At 52.1% G+C, this 18,030-nt stretch overlaps 6 protein-coding genes across 6 annotated transcripts; 3 read left to right on the forward strand and 3 right to left on the reverse strand.

The window, feature by feature from the left end:
* The first annotated feature begins 111 nt into the window (after positions 1-111).
* BJX68DRAFT_50651 (uncharacterized protein) lies at positions 112-398 on the forward strand. The gene has a single exon (XM_071049292.1). The coding sequence runs from the start codon at positions 172-174 to the stop codon at positions 355-357; it is 186 nt and encodes a 61-aa protein (XP_070900732.1). The 5' UTR covers positions 112-171; the 3' UTR covers positions 358-398.
* Positions 399-1,755: 1,357 nt separating this feature from the next.
* Positions 1,756-5,674, reverse strand: BJX68DRAFT_50665 (WD repeat-containing protein). Its single transcript, XM_071049293.1, has 5 exons — positions 5,415-5,674; positions 2,581-5,339; positions 2,271-2,518; positions 2,084-2,182; positions 1,756-1,964 (listed from the first exon to the last, which is right to left on the reverse strand). Exons 1-5 carry the CDS (start codon positions 5,570-5,572, stop codon positions 1,956-1,958), a joined length of 3,273 nt encoding a protein of 1,090 aa, XP_070900733.1. The 5' UTR covers positions 5,573-5,674; the 3' UTR covers positions 1,756-1,955.
* Positions 5,512-6,657, forward strand: BJX68DRAFT_50838 (uncharacterized protein). The gene has a single exon (XM_071049294.1). It carries the CDS (start codon positions 5,777-5,779, stop codon positions 6,383-6,385), a length of 609 nt encoding a protein of 202 aa, XP_070900734.1. The 5' UTR covers positions 5,512-5,776; the 3' UTR covers positions 6,386-6,657.
* Positions 6,658-7,564: 907 nt separating this feature from the next.
* Positions 7,565-9,022, reverse strand: BJX68DRAFT_265328 (uncharacterized protein; the record flags this gene model as incomplete). The annotated part of the gene is made up of 2 exons (XM_071045217.1): positions 7,565-8,887; positions 8,975-9,022. The coding sequence occupies 2 exons, from the start codon at positions 9,020-9,022 to the stop codon at positions 7,565-7,567; spliced, it is 1,371 nt and encodes a 456-aa protein (XP_070900735.1).
* A 121-nt stretch (positions 9,023-9,143) lies between these two features.
* Positions 9,144-10,905, reverse strand: BJX68DRAFT_50912 (6-phosphogluconolactonase). Its single transcript, XM_071049295.1, has one exon. The coding sequence runs from the start codon at positions 10,482-10,484 to the stop codon at positions 9,684-9,686; it is 801 nt and encodes a 266-aa protein (XP_070900736.1). The 5' UTR covers positions 10,485-10,905; the 3' UTR covers positions 9,144-9,683.
* A 4,031-nt stretch (positions 10,906-14,936) lies between these two features.
* BJX68DRAFT_50962 (uncharacterized protein) lies at positions 14,937-15,544 on the forward strand. The gene has a single exon (XM_071049296.1). The coding sequence runs from the start codon at positions 15,117-15,119 to the stop codon at positions 15,426-15,428; it is 312 nt and encodes a 103-aa protein (XP_070900737.1). The 5' UTR covers positions 14,937-15,116; the 3' UTR covers positions 15,429-15,544.
* Positions 15,545-18,030: the final 2,486 nt, after the last annotated feature.

Here is an 18,030-nt window from a genome sequence, read left to right on the forward strand (position 1 = left end):
TTATGCAGCTAGTGACACCCGTCAACAGGCCCTACAGTAGCCAGACCGTCAGCATGCTGTACAGCCATATAATCTGCTGGAGTTGCATGGCACAGGTGACTATCGATATAACTTATCTAGTCATCGCAGTTGGAGCCTACATCAACCCATCAACAATCTTATTCTCACAATATGACTCTCCCAGGGGCCCTAGGCCAAGTCCCTTCCCTTTTCCCACACGTCGAGCCAGACTGGTGGAAAGAAGCGTATAACCACATTTACCTCTGGACGGATGGAGACTGCGTCGAGAGTCCCGTCGTCACCGACGCAGAGGTGCAATGCTCTGCTCCAATTTCCTCCTGTGCAAGCTCTTCTTAACTCTAGCCCGTCGATACAAGTGTTAGACCTATGCTGCGGACAAGGCCGACATACAATCAATCTCGCGGGGCAGTTTCCGTCTGTTGGGTTTCTCGGCGTCGATCAGAGTACGTATCTCCTAGACATGGCGCGGAAACGAGTCGAACAGACTCGAATGGTGGAAGAAGGAAAAGCCCGCAACATCACATTCGAAGGAGCGACGCGTCTTCGTGCCTTCCGTGTCTGTGTAAATGTGTGGATTGCTCCTTCCCTGCCATGCTTGCTCTGCAAGAGGCAGGTGCGCTGGGTTGCTCCTTCCTCATCTTACAAGTTCTGCGCTTGGACCTCGTCGTTTCTCACATACTGCGCCGTCCCGTGTCAATTGATAGGATTGATAGAGACCAATCCTCGTCGCTTTGAGGGTCAAACCAAAAGGCCCATCTGTGTTGCCTTCCCACGCTTGCCGGACTTGATGCTAGACTCGAACTCGATTTGCCCCTGGAGCATAAAAGACACCATTGACTCGGACACGCATGATGGTGGGAGAAGCGCATACGAGCTCGAAGCAATCATTGGGCTCTGGACATGGTTATATTACTCTTTCAGTCGCTTACCATGCGAGCGCATTCTCAGCTCATCCCCACAAACCGCCAAGCTCAAAGCTTGGGGCATAAAATCCTTTTGTGAGCGTGGAAGTTCTGGATTGGATCACTTCGACCTTCCGCTGTTCGGTTCCTACAATATTTTACCTGGAGAGTCCGTCGCAGAAGAAACAGTCACACTCTCTCTCTAAACGAGTCTTCCTATTCGCGTCGCGCAAGAGATCTTCTCTATTGTTTTTGCTTCGCTTCTCCACATTGTCCGCGACGTGGGCGGCACGACAACTCGGCTCGGAGATGGATTGGCCAACAGCACCATTACCCAGATCCAAAATGCCTTTACTGATAATGGCCTAGGCTCTCTTGTTCTGGATGGGTTAGCATGTATCCTCCCAGCTTTGATTGTTCAGGAAAAGCTGCCAGAACCGCCGAACCCTTGAGTTCATATCTGTTGCTAGCTTACCTGCTACCCTGGTAGTGATACACCACCGCCCACCTTACAAAACAATGAAGAATTCTGCATTTATATCTACTCGAAGAAAGCTGGCATAAAGTACGAATCCACAAGCTCCGCACGGACTTTAGGGCTAGTGGGGAGCCGAGTATCTAACTTCCAATAAATCCCACTGGCTGGGATACTGACCCAGTCAATCAAGCCAAAGAAACGCCATTGGGCACAAGATAATTAGTGGCACGCGGCCGGTGATCGGGAAAGTAAGCCGCTGACGTCGTAGGCTGAAGATCCCCTTTGGATATGATGCAATATTCAAGGGGCACAACCACTATGGCTTATAGATAGTCTTATTTTTCCCGCAGCTTCGCTTCGAGGCTCCGGCCGAAAATTAATCCTCAAGAGGAATTGAAAGCTATATGACCCTAGGTGACGTGGCATGAATGATAGGCAGTGGGCACTGCAATTATAAAACTGCTCATCTTCCATCGCAATCTGTATTTGTACCTAAGTCGCCCCTCGCACCTTCCGAATCTTCTGATGATTGCTCCGATCTTGGTTGACGTCACTCACATCATCTACAAACCCCGCCAAATCTGTCAATAAAACCTTTCCCCTGATCGACTCCTCTTGTTCAGGGGGCAAAACATGGAATGAAGATAGCAAAAGAAAACAAAAGGGATGGAGACAAACTCACATTGCAGTTCTCGTCTAGTACAATCCTGGCGTGTTCGCCAGGTACGACCCCGCCCTGTTGGTCGCGTACTGTTGCTGCAAATTGGGCGAGCATGTGTCGCTGTTTCAAACCAGATCAGATCAGATGGTCAACTGACAACAAACACAGCCACTGACCATGATAGGAAAGATGGGAAGGGAAAACATACAGTCACAAAGGCATCGCTCATCCCTCCCTGTCGCTGGACGTCGTTCTCGCTCATGATCCGGTAGCTGTCGTGCATGCACTTTGCGCTCTTGAGGCCGCCAGCACTCGGGCCAAGTGTGTTGGCCGGATTGTTGGGGTCGAGGATGTTGATACCGCGGCGGGCGTCGTCCTGTGCGCGTTGATCGGGGGAGAAGATTTTGATCGTGTCGTCGATACCGGAGGCGGCAATGATGGGCTCGTAGGGGTGGCCTGTGATGAGATAACCTGTTAGGAGGGAGAAATATGCAATTAACACAGCAGACTGAACTTGCCTTGCACCACGTTCACAACCTCATCGTCCCCCTTGAGGATGTTGACTAGCTTGCAGGTGTCACGCTCCCAGATGAACAGGTGACCCGAGTCACTGCCGCTCACTACATACTCGTCGTTCAGACCGAAAAAGTTACAGTCCTTGACTGTTTTGACATTGCAGTGTCCGCGATAGACCCTGGTATGCGACGAGCACGGAACATCCTTCTCGACCTCGTCTTCTCTTGCGCTCCTCTCGAAACCGTAACTGCGGAACAAGCGTTCCGCGGCATCTGAGTCGGAGCTGTCATCATCATCGTCGTCATCATCATCCTCGGCGCCCTCATCGTCCTCGGTGTCGTCAGTCTCATCCGTTTCGTCCGTCGCGCCAGAGTTCATAACTGACGCGCCGTTATAGTCCCCATCCTCGCTCGCAGTCTGGGTACTTAAGTTGGGTGTCCACGATTCCATAAATGCCGGATGGCGCTGGTGGCTCGGATCTCGGTTGAAAGTGAAGCTGATATCGTGGATGGCAGCTTCTTCAATATTTGCTTCCGAGTCATCCTGGGACCTCTCTATTTCCATGTCCCCGTCATCGTCCGGGCTATCCTCAATGGTCGCATTGAGACCCCCAAAAGCGCGGTTGACGTACTCGAAATTTACCCCGGTTCCGACTTCCATCAAGATTCCACGGCCGACCTCCAGCAGCCAGAAGCGCGTTAACGTTGAAGGGTCGGTAGCTCGAGGATTTGTCACGTTGGGGGTTCCGTTGGAATTTCCGTTAGCAGCTCCGTTAGGGCCGTCATTGTGGCGCCCATCGCTCCCGGAGGACATATCAACCTTTAGAGCCTCCCCGAAAGCAGCGACTGCGGCCCGCTGCGTGGGAAAGAGTATACGAGTCGAATCGTATTCGAACCTGGAACTATCAACATTCACAACTGGCGCATCACCAGCAAGGTCGCTCAAATACGGAACCAGAATCGTTTCGATAGCGCCGTCAAGAGCATTCTGTGGCAAGGGAAATCGATCACGGTTGCGACGACTGGCGGAGCTGCCCTTGAAGCCAGAAAGGACAGCACTTCGACCTCCTTCGGTGAACAAGATTATCGCCTTTAAGAAGTCGTAACCAAATTGCTCCTTCTCAACAATCACGTTATCCTCTCCCGGTGCGGGTCCAATTCGCTCGAATTTTTCGAGGGCATCGTCTATCCCGAAATCCTGGATGTCGCCGCCAAGAGCCCTAGCAAGTGTACCAGTAGCTTGCACGAATCTATACGCCGATTCCCGGTGGCGTCGAAGGGTTTGCTGAAAGCGCACAACTTCTGGGGTCGGATTAATTGGGTATCCCCAAGTTCGCATCACTTGCTCCATCTGGGGCAAAAAAGTAGATGCAACCATAAGCACAGAAGAGAAGGCATCTCGGAAAGGCATGGCGGCTCCGGCTTCACGAACAGCCGGTTCTAGCGAAAACATGGCCTTTCGAAGTTTGACAAGGCCCTTGGCTATACGCAAGCTCTGTCTCTGCGCACCATTCAACACAGAATACCTCGCGCGTTCCATCAGTTCCGCCGAAGTCGCAGCACCTGATGCAGTGGAACCCGCCTCATGTAACAGCTCAGGAAAAGAAATGTTTTCTGTCTCTCCATTTCCATATCGGACGCGGAGTGCCAGATTCCCGTCTTCTTCTTGTGATGCTGCTGCTTCGTTTCGCCGCGATCTCCGTCTACCGTCACCGCTAGATTGGGAAGACAATGAAGTTGCATTTTGGCGCTTACGCTTCCTGGCTTTGGAGGTCCGCCTCTTACGTGACCCAGATTTGCCGCGGAGAGAGGTTTGATTTTCTGGTGCGTCTAGTGCGTCGGGGCCCCGGATCAGGTCGAAACTGTATATGTGGTCGCCGGACCAGCTCACAATCATCTCATTGGGGTTGGCATTACTGATTTTACACGCTGTGATGTGGCCTTTATAACGCGACTTGGTCCGTTCCTTGCCGTTGGGCGCAAATCTCCGCACACACCGTGTTGCCTTGCCCATCAACTCATCACCATGCCCGTCTCTCAAGACGGGTGACGCACCAGGATCACCTCGCTCGACTGAGATGTCTCTCCCCAACATACGTCTGTCGTGGAGGAAGCAGTGTAAGTGAGCGCCACCCAATGCAATATAATGTGGCTGACTTGGCGAGCAAGATATCGTGTTCAGATCGAGCCGGTGTCGTTTATACGAGATCAGCGGCGGGGGCACATTGGTGTCATCATGCCCTTGTCCCGCGCGGTTGGTCATGTACAGCAATCCACCTCGAGGTTTAGGGTACGCAGACGAAGGCATACGCAAATCCCATTGACGAACTTCGCCGTCTTCGGAACACGTCAGGAAGAGATGGGGCGATGATTCCGTCACGATACGCTTGACCCGATCCGCATGGCTCCGATAAATTCGCGCATTGGTGTTTCCCACTCCGAGGGAGCGCGCATTGCCGAAGAACTGGTTTAGCGATTGGCTTCTAGCCTGGGATGAGAAAGGCAACGGCGCACTTTGGGAGCTATTCCGGCTAGAATGTTCGATATCGAAAACCCGGACCTGAGAATCTCCCGCGGCTGTTACAAGTGTCCTATCGTTCGAATGCGGCATAAAGGCGACAGAGAAGATATTCCCCGTGTGGCCGGTGAAAACGCTAGTATTCAGGGCAAAAGGCGTCGTTGATGACTCCGGCTGGTAAGAATAAATGTTCAAGTGAAAGTCATCTGAGCCGGACGCAAGAAGTCGGCCGGATCGCGACCAGCTAATGGAAGATCAGTTTCCCAATCGACGGGTAACTACGATGCCGAATATGCAGTGGGAATGTGTGAGCACGTACCTCAAAGCATTGACGCAGCCAGTATGGCCTCCAAGTTCGTTAACAATGTCCAGATCCCCGACCCATTCCTTTGAACCATAAAGGCCGCGAATGTTAGCCGCAGTCGAAAACCCGCCAGCTTCCCGACGCCAGATGCGATCATACAGAGACCTGGTCATTTTTCAGTTAGGCGGTGGGAATGAGGAAAGGCTGCTTTCTAGGCCGCTCGGGCTTGAAACATTGCGTGCAGCGCAAACTGCGCCCGCCGATACACCAAAGTGATGTCAGGCGAAGGAGGTGGCGAGGTGCGAGAGGATTACGGAGACATCAATAAAGCAGCAAGATGAAGATGGCAGGAAGAGCGACAGGGAAGGGAAAAAAATATGGTAGGAACGATACAGGCCGAGCAAGAGTTATCGATCGAGGTCCTTACTAACGGAGCCGAGAGTGGTAGCAGCGGGGAAAAGAATGAGATCAGGGGGAGGTCACAGTTTGGATTTCCTAGGCGAAGAGGCGTGTTGGTTGGACGTTACGAAGGAGGGGAGGCAAAGTGCCAGCAAGAGGCTAAGGCAGGGTGCGCACGACAGAAAACGAGCGACTGGGAGAAGAAATGTCGGACGGGGAGATCCACCAAGTCCAGAGCTGCTCGATACATGGACAATAGTCAACCAGGTTTGTACCAGATTAGACCAGGCGGAAAGGCTAATGTGACCCCAGGAAGGAGGCTCGATATCGAAGGAGTCGATACCACACCACCGAAAAGACGGTCCGACACCGCGCAGCTGGCTCCAGTAGGAGATGAAAAAGAGCGGCGAGTCGAGCATCAATGGATGATGGTACGGTCGTGGCCTAGCCGTACTTTGGGGGAGGCCAAAGATTGGACCATGATGTCACACCCTACTGTCCGTAGCCTGCTTCCCAGGCTTTCTCGACGGTTCCATCGCGGTCTGGACGGCCTCGCTCACCCTCCATCGCGAAGAGGGGTAAGCTAAGGCAAGGTCTGTCAGAGGTGTCTCTGATTTTGCGATTTTTGCACCCTCAAGGTTGGCCCAACTGCGCGACGAGTTGCAGCGTCTCAACCGCTCATGACGCAGTTGACAGCGCGCGAACCCCAGAGGGGTGCTTAGTCAGGCCATAGTCTCCAGTCTAGGCCCACTAAATTCATCCTAGGGGTTGCAAGAAGACGCCACGATTGGCTTGTCATGCGCAGACTCGAAGTACACGTTAATTCGAATAAATAATGCCGATAGACTCGGAAATGTTTACCAAACTGCTTTTATTCCTTCGAAATCCTGGGAGTTGTCAGGCCATCGAATGCGCAGCTGAAAAGTTCCCTGGAGGCCTTTGTTTACGCTCAAAACCTGAATGCCTCCTCACTCCTCTCTCGACTCCTCTCTGGTTCTCAAGGCACTAATTGATATCGCCGCAGATTCGGCTAAAATTGGTCTCGACGTGCGCAAAAGTTCGACAACTGGCAGAACCCTCCTTGCTCCAATTCGGAAATGCACCTCTCACTACTGATTCCCACTTCAGCGGATGAATGAACTTTGCGCTCCGCTCTGCTCTTCTAACACGCGACGCCTCAACCGCATTATCACCCACTCAAACGACAAGCGAATAAGTTTGCGCGAGAAACTGTCCAGTACTCAGGCACAAGACCTGTCGTTCTCATGTTCCCGATATCATAGCAATCAGAGTCCGACTTTCGTCGATTTCGAGTATTCAAAGACATGTGACATCCGCGACCGGCCGTTCGCATCAATCCAGTGATAAAATCTAGAGACCGCGCGTCGATTCCGCATAGGAAGTTGATTGGAGAAATCAGGGGTATTACCCGGCTTGAGACGACTCGTTCAGGATTGCGTTGCAGGATTTAAACTGCGTAGAACCAGCAATCAATCCATCCGACAAGCGGACTCCTCGTGCCATGAAGCGGGAGTGATGGAAGAATCAACACCTAAACGGGAAAGATATTCTGCAAAAACAGGTTTTGTCCCCTCTGGTCACGGCCCCTTCGAAGTCACGCCTGCCCAGGGCGTCTGCCCAGTAAGGTGCAAGAAATGTCCTTTGGGGTGGTACCGCAAAAGAAAAAAAAACGAGAAAACAGGATCTTTCTTGTTGATCTAACCGAAGGGGCCGACATCGAATGACTGACATTGCCTGATGGATGATCATCTCCAGACACCAGTTCTTGGGACTGCACTCGTAGGATTCTCGCGTGGTTGCGTCTCGATCAAATGCTGGGCCAGCTGACTAACCCGTCTTGTCTCGGATTGCACGATGTTTGCCTCGATTCTGCGAATGGAGCTCAACTCCTCGACCATCAAAGTGAGTAGCTCATCAAGATTTTTGGCTATTCGAAGCAAGGCAGAGCTCTCAAGATGCTCCACTTCCCCGTAGCCGAGTATATCAAGGCTCTGGAGCTGCCTCGATGCCAACTCGAGCCTCATCGCCAAATCATTGATATCTTCCTTCCATTTGCGGTCAATAGGGTCAATGAATATCATAGATTCATTGGCCCCTACGTGTGGGAGTTGAGTCTTCTTGATTCCGTCGACTTTGTGAAGCCAGTCCTCAAACTCTAGAATGGCCACTGTATAACGACCTCTGCCGTCGTCCGCAATATCATACACTTCCTGGGCCACTTGTGATAGAACCTGCACTTGTTCCGCAAATCCTTGCTGTCCATTATGTTCGCGCGAATTTTTCAGCCAGTAAAACAACGCCTGCCCATTGAATCTCCTTTGTGACTCTTTCTCCTTGTCCAGGATTGCTCTGTAATCTTTCGCGACTGAGTCGTATTTACCGCGTAGTTGAGCCTCGGCATCAGTTTCCCATTGTATGCTCTGCTGCCATGTAGATTTGTGTAGCAGGCTCAGTTGCAGAAGCTCAGTCTGTAACGCCGCAATCTCCGGCCAGGACGAAGGGATCAATGACGAAGCCGCATCGGGTACCGCAGGAGTCGAGGGAGTTGGCGTAGGCGGTTTTGCTGTCTTCTTCGGACTGAAGTGCTGCTGATAAGTATTAAAGTGAGTTCTTTGCTTTGGTGTAGCTGTCGCAGACGGAGTTTGAGGAGTCATGGGCGTGCTCGGCGCAACAACCTGGCTCCGGTGTCGTGTATGTCCTCTAGTTGCCACAGCAGTTCCCGCGCTCAGAGTCGGCGGCTGCCTTAGAGAGGATGACCGAGTCGGCCGAGGGGGAGGAGGCATGTCCGTCTTCTTCGGCGACGGTGGCCGTCCGGGTTGCCGCTTGACGATGTCATCCTGCTTGACTGTGGATGTTGGCCCTCGACCAAGTGTCCTTGCACTGGTAGGAATCCCGCCAGGTTTGACAGATGACGGAACCCTTAATTGACTCGGTCGGACGAGGCTTTGGCGACGAGTCGGCAGAGTGGAAGGGGTGGAAGGAGTGGATTTTGATGCGGTTTCCTCCGTCAGTTGTGCGGCAGCGGAGGAAGGCTTCAGGTTCGCGACTGTGCGTCGGACGGTGGCCGGCTTGGGTACATGTGTCAGTCAAAAGTTTGATTAGACGCAAGGCAAAAGACCCGTTGAGACATTGACGGAAATTAGGCCCAATCTTACCTGCTTGCGGGGATCGCGTGTTGGAACCGAGCGCGTGGGGATTGGCATGGTCTCATTAGGCGGGCGTTGAGACGGTTATCGCTCCGAAGTCCGGTGTCAGTGAGTTGAAGAGGGGAGGAACATATAGCAAACCAGCGGATCCCTTTCTATTGTTGAAATCGAGTTCAAAGGCTGTTGGAAGAAGCTGCGGTGAGATTCCGCCGTCAACAAAGCAAAGCTTGGCACAGCCAGATGCGCCAACCAGGAAGGCACATTGGCGATCCTCGATCAAGGAAAATAAGTACAACGTAGATAGTATAGTATGTACAACGTTGGGAAACTATGGAGTTGAGTAAAGATTGGAGCCTTTACTTGGCATGTTGTAAGCATCAGAAATGCCACCAAATCAATGGTGATGAGCAACAAGGGATTAGTTAGTTAGTCCCAAATAATCTTACTCATCATTTATATATTCCCTGTCATCCTTATAAACCCTCTTCTAGTGCAGGACAACAAAATCATAGGCCTGAGCCGAGGAAACTGTAGACCTGGAAAAGGCTAGATGGCAGCTAAACGCCATGAGTGCATCATCACCAGACCGCGATAACATTCTTTTCGTTATGATGCCATAACCCTACTCTATTAAGTGTAACGAATACAGGTGGATGAATGCCTCCGACAACGAAGAGACCAATTTCATATTTCGTTCGGTCAGATAAGGTCGCTTGAATCACAAGCTGCCCCGTCGCGGGAAGGCAACACCGTCAACAGCCGCATAATCAGTGAACCAGCTCACTTTCTCCCCCGCACCTTGGTTGACCAGAGCTGACGGAAGGTCCTTGCCCTCTTCAGCATCGAAAATCTGCTTCATAATATCCTTCTTCCCGCCTCCCGTGGCAACAAAGGCGACGCTCACGGCGTGAGTAACGACTGGTAGCGTGAGGGTGATGCGCTTTGGTGGCGGCTTGGGGGAGTCGCTGATCGCGGACACCCATGCGTCCTTCTCCCGCAGTAACTCATGGCCAGGGAACAGACTGCATGTGTGGCCGTCTGGTCCGCAACCGAGAAGGATGAGGTCAAACACGGGCAGCTTCACGCTGTCCTTGGCCGCAAAAGAGCGCATCAAGTCCTCCTGGTACAAGTCCGCGAGCTCTTGAGGGTCATCGTCGTTGACATGGCTCTCATCGATTGGGTGGACTCGGGGGGTGCCTAGTTCTGAGGGAATCTTGTTGAGAAGCTCATCCTTCAAAAGGCGATAGTTGCTGTCCTCGTGGTCGAGAGGAACGGCGCGCTCATCAGCGAAGAAGATCTCCCACTTGGAGAACTGAGCTGTATCTTCTGGAGACCCGTCACCCGGGGCGAGGAGCGCTTTGGCGAGCACGGCAGGGAGAGAACCTCCGGAGACTGCGACGCGGAACGTATCGTGGCGGCTCAGCGCCGAGTTCTGATTGCGGAGGACATACGACCGTAATTGCTTGGCCAAGGCCTCGGTGTCTGAGAAGCTGTAGAGATTGGGTGCTGGGCCAGGCATGGTGAAGGGTCGAGTTGCAGAAGAAAGTTCAATGTGAAGTGACTTGAGCGCAACGGAAGATGAAAGACGAGGATCAAGTTGACGGAGGAATGATTGCCGCTGTGTCTCGGTCAACACCTTCAAGTAGTGGGGGCGGCGGGGCAAGAGGGACGCTGTGATTATGTATGCCCGTTCTTGCCGGAAGCGAAGAACGTTAAAATCTGGAAATGTAACGATGAAGGGAGCCGGTTAAAGCTTGACCTGCAAAGCTGTCAGCACCGAGGAAGAGGTCTGTAAGGCAGATAGTAATCTGTCAGTTGTCTTTCCGCGATGGATTGAGCTGGAGTGGTCGCGATCACTTCGTCTGTCGTCACAGCACTATGACGTCGATCCTGCGACCATATGTGAAGAAGCCTGGAGCAACAACCACTGCGCAGCATCCATCTCCCATGACGGTAGTGGACTGAGTGTTCCGCGATAAGAGCAATGGGCGAGCCATGCTCACGCAATGACCGATAGGGACCTGGTTCGCCTGTCTTGAATCGTGTCTCTTATGTACAAGGGCAAAGTCTAGATCAACTTCCTCCTCAGGCAACTGAGGAGGGCATCTGCGATGATGTCAGAGGCTCGTCCCCCTAGTTCTCCTGCGAAACAGAGGGATTGAGCGTCGCGAGTATCAAATCACGAAACAAGAGAGGGATTTTGCAACCGCACCAGGTCGACGCTACGAACGTTTTGGTCCACGTACATTACCACTATCGATTGCGGACCGCACCTTTATGCACAATTACAGCATTTTGCAGGCGCCTCGAGGCAGTCATACTATACCTTCTCGGGCAGCCCCGAGTTAATGCAGGACGAGAATGATATTGACTGACGGAATGGGGAGAACAGCCCGGACCATAACCAAAATGCGCTCCAGGCGTCAGTATGCGGGGTTCATGCATCAGTACGGGCCATTCCGTCTCTTGGTTACGATGAATGTGTCATCGATACGGCTGAAGAGAGGGGGATCCCCGCAATCCAACTGGGAGAAACACAAACCTTGGTGCGCGATCATAGAACGCACTGTGGCTGTTGATAAACCGCGACAATGGTACCGGCAAAAGGACTCCTGATGATAGCTAATTTCACGTGCGCGCGAGAGATGGCATTATTGGCAAAAGTCGTTATCAGTGTCGAGAGGATTGACCGATATGGCATCGAAAGATGTCGGCGAACTCGGTAGATTGCGGATGGACCGACCGGCTGGCGCCATCGAAAATGCCTCATTGTCAAGCTGCAATATTCAGAGTGGGATAATATGTTTCCTAAATTGAGTATAGTGGTCAAAGTGCTGTGACATTTGATGTGTCCGCGCGTCGTTGAAGTCTCGACGACCCCGCATCTCCGACGCAGAGCACTTGGAGGCACAGCAAGTCAAGCCATCGCACCAACATGAGTCTGGTATGCTTGCCTGGGGTGCATGAATCGAAAGCCACCAGAGAATTGAAGCGGGTAGCATGCCCGACCAATCAAGCAGGACACGGACTTATAGGAGTCGCAGACGATATAAACACAATCACACCTTCAGGCCGCGCGATCGCGGGTAGTGGTCCGCAAATAATAACGAGAACCAGGTTGGGCAAACGTTGAGCACGACAGTCGGACAGCGGGATTCTGACTTGATATTTGAAACGCCCGAGGTGGATCCTCACGACCGCTCGCAAGCATCAGCGGAGCACAGCCGTCAAGTCTGACGCCCAAGGCGGCATCACGCAGTGAGTGAGCATTATGGATTACCCGGATCTTAGGTCAGGTCTCTTAGGCCATCATGAGTGAGGTAAGACGTGGCTATTACCAGGAACCACAGCCACCGGCCATGCAGTCCGGGACGTATACCCTCTGTCAGCCCGACGTGATGATGAGGCCATCAATAATCAATAAAGCGGCCTCATCCAATGTCACGAAATTCCGTTTACGAGGAGAGGAGATCGCGACGCGGAAAAGAAAAGCAATTCCTATCGCCAACGCGCAAGCTGACTCGCCCATCGTAAAGCAACCGTGGAAAGCGAGATACGGGGCAGTCGAAATCGCATTCATCCAAGGGGCGGGCTGGCAGTCCGAATACTGAAACGAGAAGATAACCATGGATACGTCTTTCCCCAGAGGCAAGAGTGCGAGGTGAAGATTGGGCTTGAGCATCGTTGTATGCAGCGTGGGCGATCACTTGTTAGTCATGACGACACGATCGCGACCACCGACATGTAGAGGACGATACCTCTTCAGAATGGCCGATATGCACAATTATCTCACTCTGCAAGCCATGGTTAATCCCTGTGATGATACGCGCCTGTCAACGGACATTAAGTCAAAGCCAAGGGAGACGTTGTAATCACAATGACAATATCCAGCTTATTCACACCTCCCAAGAACATCCCAGCAGCATCCCAAGGAAGATAAGCAGCTACCCACATTTAGCTGATTTGCACGCAAGAACCAAAGATTATGTCCATGGGGTTCATTTTCCAATATGCTTTCCATGGTTAACAGCTGGACACTTTAGATCGAGCCGTGGTCTCCATCGTCCCCAAGTAACCCCCCAAGGTTGACCTGAATCCGGAGACTTACAAGTTGACTGCTTTTCGCTTCTTTGTCCGTAAGATATTTGTTTTTATTAATAAATCTTTATTTTATTTTTTTTGAATAAAAAGAAGACTAATTCCTTGAGACTTCCTTGGGCTGAGCCGGGGTGGGGACTAAAACAGGGACTGGGAGGAAGAAAAATGCAGAAAAAAAAAGGGAGCCTGAGGGTAAGTGGGTCGATCTAAACTTTGCTGGTCTGTAGCCCTGTAGTACATATACACAGCCTCGCCCTGCGCGATCATCCGAGTCCTCTTCAACCACGTTGACTCTCACCACTGCTGCTTGGGCACTGCCTCTGTCCTTACACCTCATTCGGACTTGTACGCACCCAACACTCGATATAAACATTGTCTCCCCTTCTCGGCTTCCATCGCCAACACTGCTATCGCCCCCCACCACCACCATACACACCATCATGAGCTCCTCCTCCGTCCAAGTACCGCGGCCACCCTCCGGCACTGGAAAAGACATGGGCGCACACACCTCCGCCGGGTCAACTCCAGGCTCCTTCAATAGTTTCGACATCGTCCGCTGCTCCCGGTGCCAGCGCTCCATGAGCCTCGAGAGCGAGTCCACACCCGGCGTCGTCCGCTTCGGCATGAACTCCTACTACTGCAGTCGCTGCGCCTCGATGGTAGGCTTCGGCCGCTGAAGAGCGAATTCGACATTGTTACGATACAAACACATCTCTACCCACATAAAATCTCTGCGAGAGACAAACGTACACGAACTACGCACTCGCTACCACAGTGGTTACTGGGAATAGCAATACAACAGGCCCCTCACGCCTAGATGGTTTGCGGATGGTCCTTCCCCGCACCACACCATACCACACCTCGACACACTACACCACTCACTCTGACAATGTTTCTCGGGACATTCTCACTGTGCTGGCGCAGGTTAGCCTCCAGAAACTTGGATGGCGATACTTGGTTGCAGCGATCGCATTGGCTGGTCCAGCCCTGAGTCACTGTTTTGAACACTCCACTCCCTAAAACGCGACCGAGATTGCGATGCGATAAACCCTCAACAATAAGGGAACCGACATCGCGTTATCAAAATGCAGCGCGCTTCATCGGTGGCTTATCGCCCTCGCAAATCTACAACTCCACGCCCGCAAGATCTTAGTCTTGCTCTGCCATGATACAACATAACGTTTTGGATTTTGCATCGCATGGAGTTTTCCCTTCACTCTTATTCGTCACTATAGATTTTGGTTCTCTATCTTCTTTAATTCCGGACCTGTACTTATTACTCCTACCTCATGTACCCTTCTGGCATTCATCTCTTTACCAATTTCTCAGCGCAATACCCACGACTTTATGATCCGAGCGAATTCGGAGGTTTTCTCCTCCACATGACCATGTTTTCTTCTACCTAGAGTTTCAAGAGCAAATCACCTCCCCAATAGTGGGATAGACTACATAATGCAAAGAATACCTATATCCACAGCAACCCTCAAGGTTTCAGTTTCTAGTAGTCTAACCCAATACCCCATGCCAGGGCGAAAATCAGTACGCTTTTTAACATGGCAGATTTGCAGATTTACCCAACCGGGAATGCAAACTGTCTATCATAATGTCAATCGGCGCCAACCCCAGAGATCCTCGCTCGCAAAACGCACACACCCACGATCAACACGGCACCATGCTGCTACTGTGCCATGAACACCCGTCGATCATTCTTCAATAGCATTAGCTGCTAGCACGGGCTGCGTGGGACTCGGGCGAATAGGTGTGCTGGTGCTGCGTCTGTCACAAATTGTACCTGACATGATCGTGAACTCTACTCAGCAGACGGTAAGAGGTATCGCAAACCTGCGACGAATGGCCTTCCCTCCCTTAAACCAAGCCGGACCAACCAAAGACCATCTGCCCCTTTCGTGAGAATTGTCCACTCTTCGCTTGAATCTACCCCTTTCCAAAATTCGATAAAAAAAGTCTTCATGCACCCCGCAGTGGAGAGGAACTACTTGGTCCAATTTTCTCCGTGTGACTCAAATCTGGGGACGCCAAAATGTCCTAGCACATGTCGCCCCAGACACTACCACCCAGGCTACAATCGTTTGTAGCTAGATGCTGGGTCTGTCGCCTGCGTTGTGCTATTTCATGTTCGGCGTGGGATTTTCTGGTCCAGGAGAGGTCAAGGGGATATGCAATTTTGCGACTGGGCCAGATGGGCATGGAGGTCAGGTTAGTCGGGGTTCCCGTTCAATCTCGCCTGGTCGGGATTGCAAGTTCAGCCCGATATTGCCTCCCTTTGAAGTGCGAATGGGACTTGTCCTCGGTCCACCTTGCCTCGTATCGCTCCCTTCACCCCTTGCTGGCCCGTCGTAAATAATAATGAGATTATGGACTTCTGGATATCCTCGGGGTGGAGCACGGGATTGCAGGGCGAGCTGAAAGCTGTGCGCGGGATTTCAATGGACTGGTCGGGTTCATCGACTGACAGGGTGGTTCGTGCCTAGGAGGTCAGCCCAGCCACAGCTAGCCGTCTCGGACTCTCGGAGAACGCCGAGGGACCGTAACACCGTGCCTGTTTGGCGAGTTGGCTCTGGGTCGCTGATCGAGGATGACCTTGCTCGACGGTCACTGGACAACAAAGCCATCACAGCCACGAAAAAGAAAAGAGAGACCGAGAGCTCGCTGTGCGGCTGTGCGGCTGTGCGGCAGAGCCCCCTTTCTTTTTCTCGTCTTGAGCTTTTGGAATTCCGGCCCGGTGGAGAGTCCGCTGATCAGTGGATCGACGATGTTGAACTGGAGCAGCTTCATTTTGTTCTCAGAATGTGCTTGTTTCATGTTGTTCGCCACAGGGGAGCGCAGGATAGTAAACACAGGAGCCATTATTCGCGGTGATTGTCCTTGAGGGCACAGTCGAAGGATCGCTCTACATTACCCAGGTATGTTCAATGCTATTTTCAAGACCATGTTCAGAGGTGTAACGTGACGGTGCTTCCGACCCATGTGATGAATTCTCGGTACTGCAAACTTTCTCGTCAGAGTCTATCGGCCTCGTTCGGCGTCTCCTGACACAGAGTATGTACAGACTTTAGTCTCAGCCTCTCACCCACCCGACCGGTAACTCAAGTCTCTAGAGGCTGGGCTCAAGCATGCATCCTCTCCCGTGCGTCCAGTAAAGTTCGCTCTCGAGCATCCTTGCTGTCACGAATAATCTTCGAGATCATTCTGGGACTCGTGGCCCTTGCGCCACAGTCCTGACGGTCATCAAACACAGCCTCAGCCTTGTCACGCTCCGGAAACGGAATGGCGTCGCCTCACATCGCCCTCGAGAGGCTCGACCACCGTTCCCCTCCGCCTGGAGTCTGCCGGTCCGCCCGCACCAATTCGATAGTCTCACAATCAGCCTCATGTAAGGTTCAGAGATTGAAACCTGGAGTAGGCCGTCCTTAGACGTCCACGCGACGCTACCAGCATGACTCATGACTCGTGTTTTGCAGTACGATCATGATGCAGTGAAATGCTCATCTCGAGGTTGATCATCGCCTGCTCGGAGTATATTTCGGTTTGTTGGTGAAGACCGGGGGAAGATGCACGCTGGACCGCTCGCTCCAGCGTGCAGTTACGAGGGGCAATCATGCACGCACCCGCGGACATTTGAGTCAAGCTGGCGCTGAAATTCAGATATGGACGAAGCTGCTGAACTGGGCTACTGGACCCCTCATATGCAAAAGCTCTATCCAGGGATCATCCTGGAAGAAGAACCGCACCGGTCCTGAATCTCAACAGGGAACTCGCGTTGCCTGTGCCTCGAAAGGGCGGCCATGTTTCGCAGATGACCTGAATGGCACATCGCGGCGCTTGTTCGCCCTGTGGGATTCCTGGTACCACCGTGCTTCGCAGGAGGGATTTCTTGTTATGGATTTGTGCGTGTCATCAGACATGATACATCACAAGTTGTCCCACATCAATCTATTTTTTGAAGTGATCAAAAAAGCAAGACTTTTCGATCGCGCCGCCCAATCAGATCTTGGACTCGCATCATCTCGAAGATTTGATTTTCACATTGAGCTCCCTTTGCAAGCGAGTTTGCATCTGACTGGATGTCTCGTTTCAAACGCATTCAAGCTCCTGCCATAGCATTCATCCCTCGCTTGATTTGACATTGCCTCATTCTTGATGCAGGAATGTTCACTTTTCACCTGCGCACAAGGAGTATATGCAAGGTCGGAAGCCCACCACTCACAGTGGCCTTTGCCATCCCTACTACTGTAACTTCAGCATCCTCTGCTATCGAACGGTCCTGAGCTCAATCTAGCGGTGTAACTTGCACGACGCCAAGATTACTCCTGGGAATGACAAAGCCTGGTGGTGACTCTTACTCGGACAGATGTCGACGACTGGGATGCGTCAATGTGATTGTTGTATGGGCTCCGGATCTGGATCTGGCTGGATCTGGTTCTGTAGAGTTGGGCGAATCTCTCACATGTAGGATAAGATTTGATATCCGGTTCCGCGCCCAAAACAGGTGCGATGCAAGAAAAGAAAGTACAGTACATAGATCGTTCTCTGCTTCCAGCTGTGGCCAAAGAGGGGAAGAAAAAGAAAATCCAGGCTTTCTGCCTGTTGCCTCTAATTCTGCTCCTGCTCTCTCCTCGTCTTCCTTCCTCTTCTTCATCCTCCTCCACCACAGTTGATCATGCACGACATATCAGGCTCGTCCCGACTCCCTCGATTCCCAGATCCCAGTCGAGTTGACACATCTCCATCCTCTTGCTCTGCTCAGACTGCGCCTTGCTATTCGTCAGCACCCTCTCGCCCTTTGCCATCCGCCCCTCGATGATGAAGCCGCGCTCTTACCCTCTTAGCACACTCGTTTCCTCTAATCCTCTGCTGCTTCACCTGTTTCTCTGACTTGTTATTGGGTTAACCCAGAACCGCCGATCTTGCTACCATTACTGTTGCCCTTCCCCCCCCCTCCAGGT

The sequence above is a fragment of the Aspergillus pseudodeflectus genome, assembly GCF_044049435.1.
Source record: "Aspergillus pseudodeflectus strain CBS 756.74 chromosome Unknown BJX68scaffold_14, whole genome shotgun sequence".
Lineage (NCBI taxonomy): Eukaryota > Fungi > Ascomycota > Eurotiomycetes > Eurotiales > Aspergillaceae > Aspergillus > Aspergillus pseudodeflectus.

Excerpts from the sequence above, each read along its gene's own strand:
- BJX68DRAFT_50962 (XM_071049296.1), top strand. The coding sequence starts at position 15,117 with ATGTCGCCCCAGACACTACCACCCAGGCTACAATCGTTTGTAGCTAGA.
- BJX68DRAFT_50838 (XM_071049294.1), top strand. The coding sequence starts at position 5,777 with ATGGTAGGAACGATACAGGCCGAGCAAGAGTTATCGATCGAGGTCCTT.
- BJX68DRAFT_50651 (XM_071049292.1), top strand. The coding sequence starts at position 172 with ATGACTCTCCCAGGGGCCCTAGGCCAAGTCCCTTCCCTTTTCCCACAC.
- BJX68DRAFT_50665 (XM_071049293.1), bottom strand. The coding sequence starts at position 5,572 with ATGACCAGGTCTCTGTATGATCGCATCTGGCGTCGGGAAGCTGGCGGG. Across the intron at positions 5,340-5,414 it reads GGCTGCGTCAATGCTTTGAG|CTGGTCGCGATCCGGCCGAC; the intron begins GTACGTGCTCAC and ends ATCTTCCATTAG. Across the intron at positions 2,519-2,580 it reads GGTTGTGAACGTGGTGCAAG|GCCACCCCTACGAGCCCATC; the intron begins GCAAGTTCAGTC and ends ATCTCATCACAG.
- BJX68DRAFT_50912 (XM_071049295.1), bottom strand. The coding sequence starts at position 10,484 with ATGCCTGGCCCAGCACCCAATCTCTACAGCTTCTCAGACACCGAGGCC.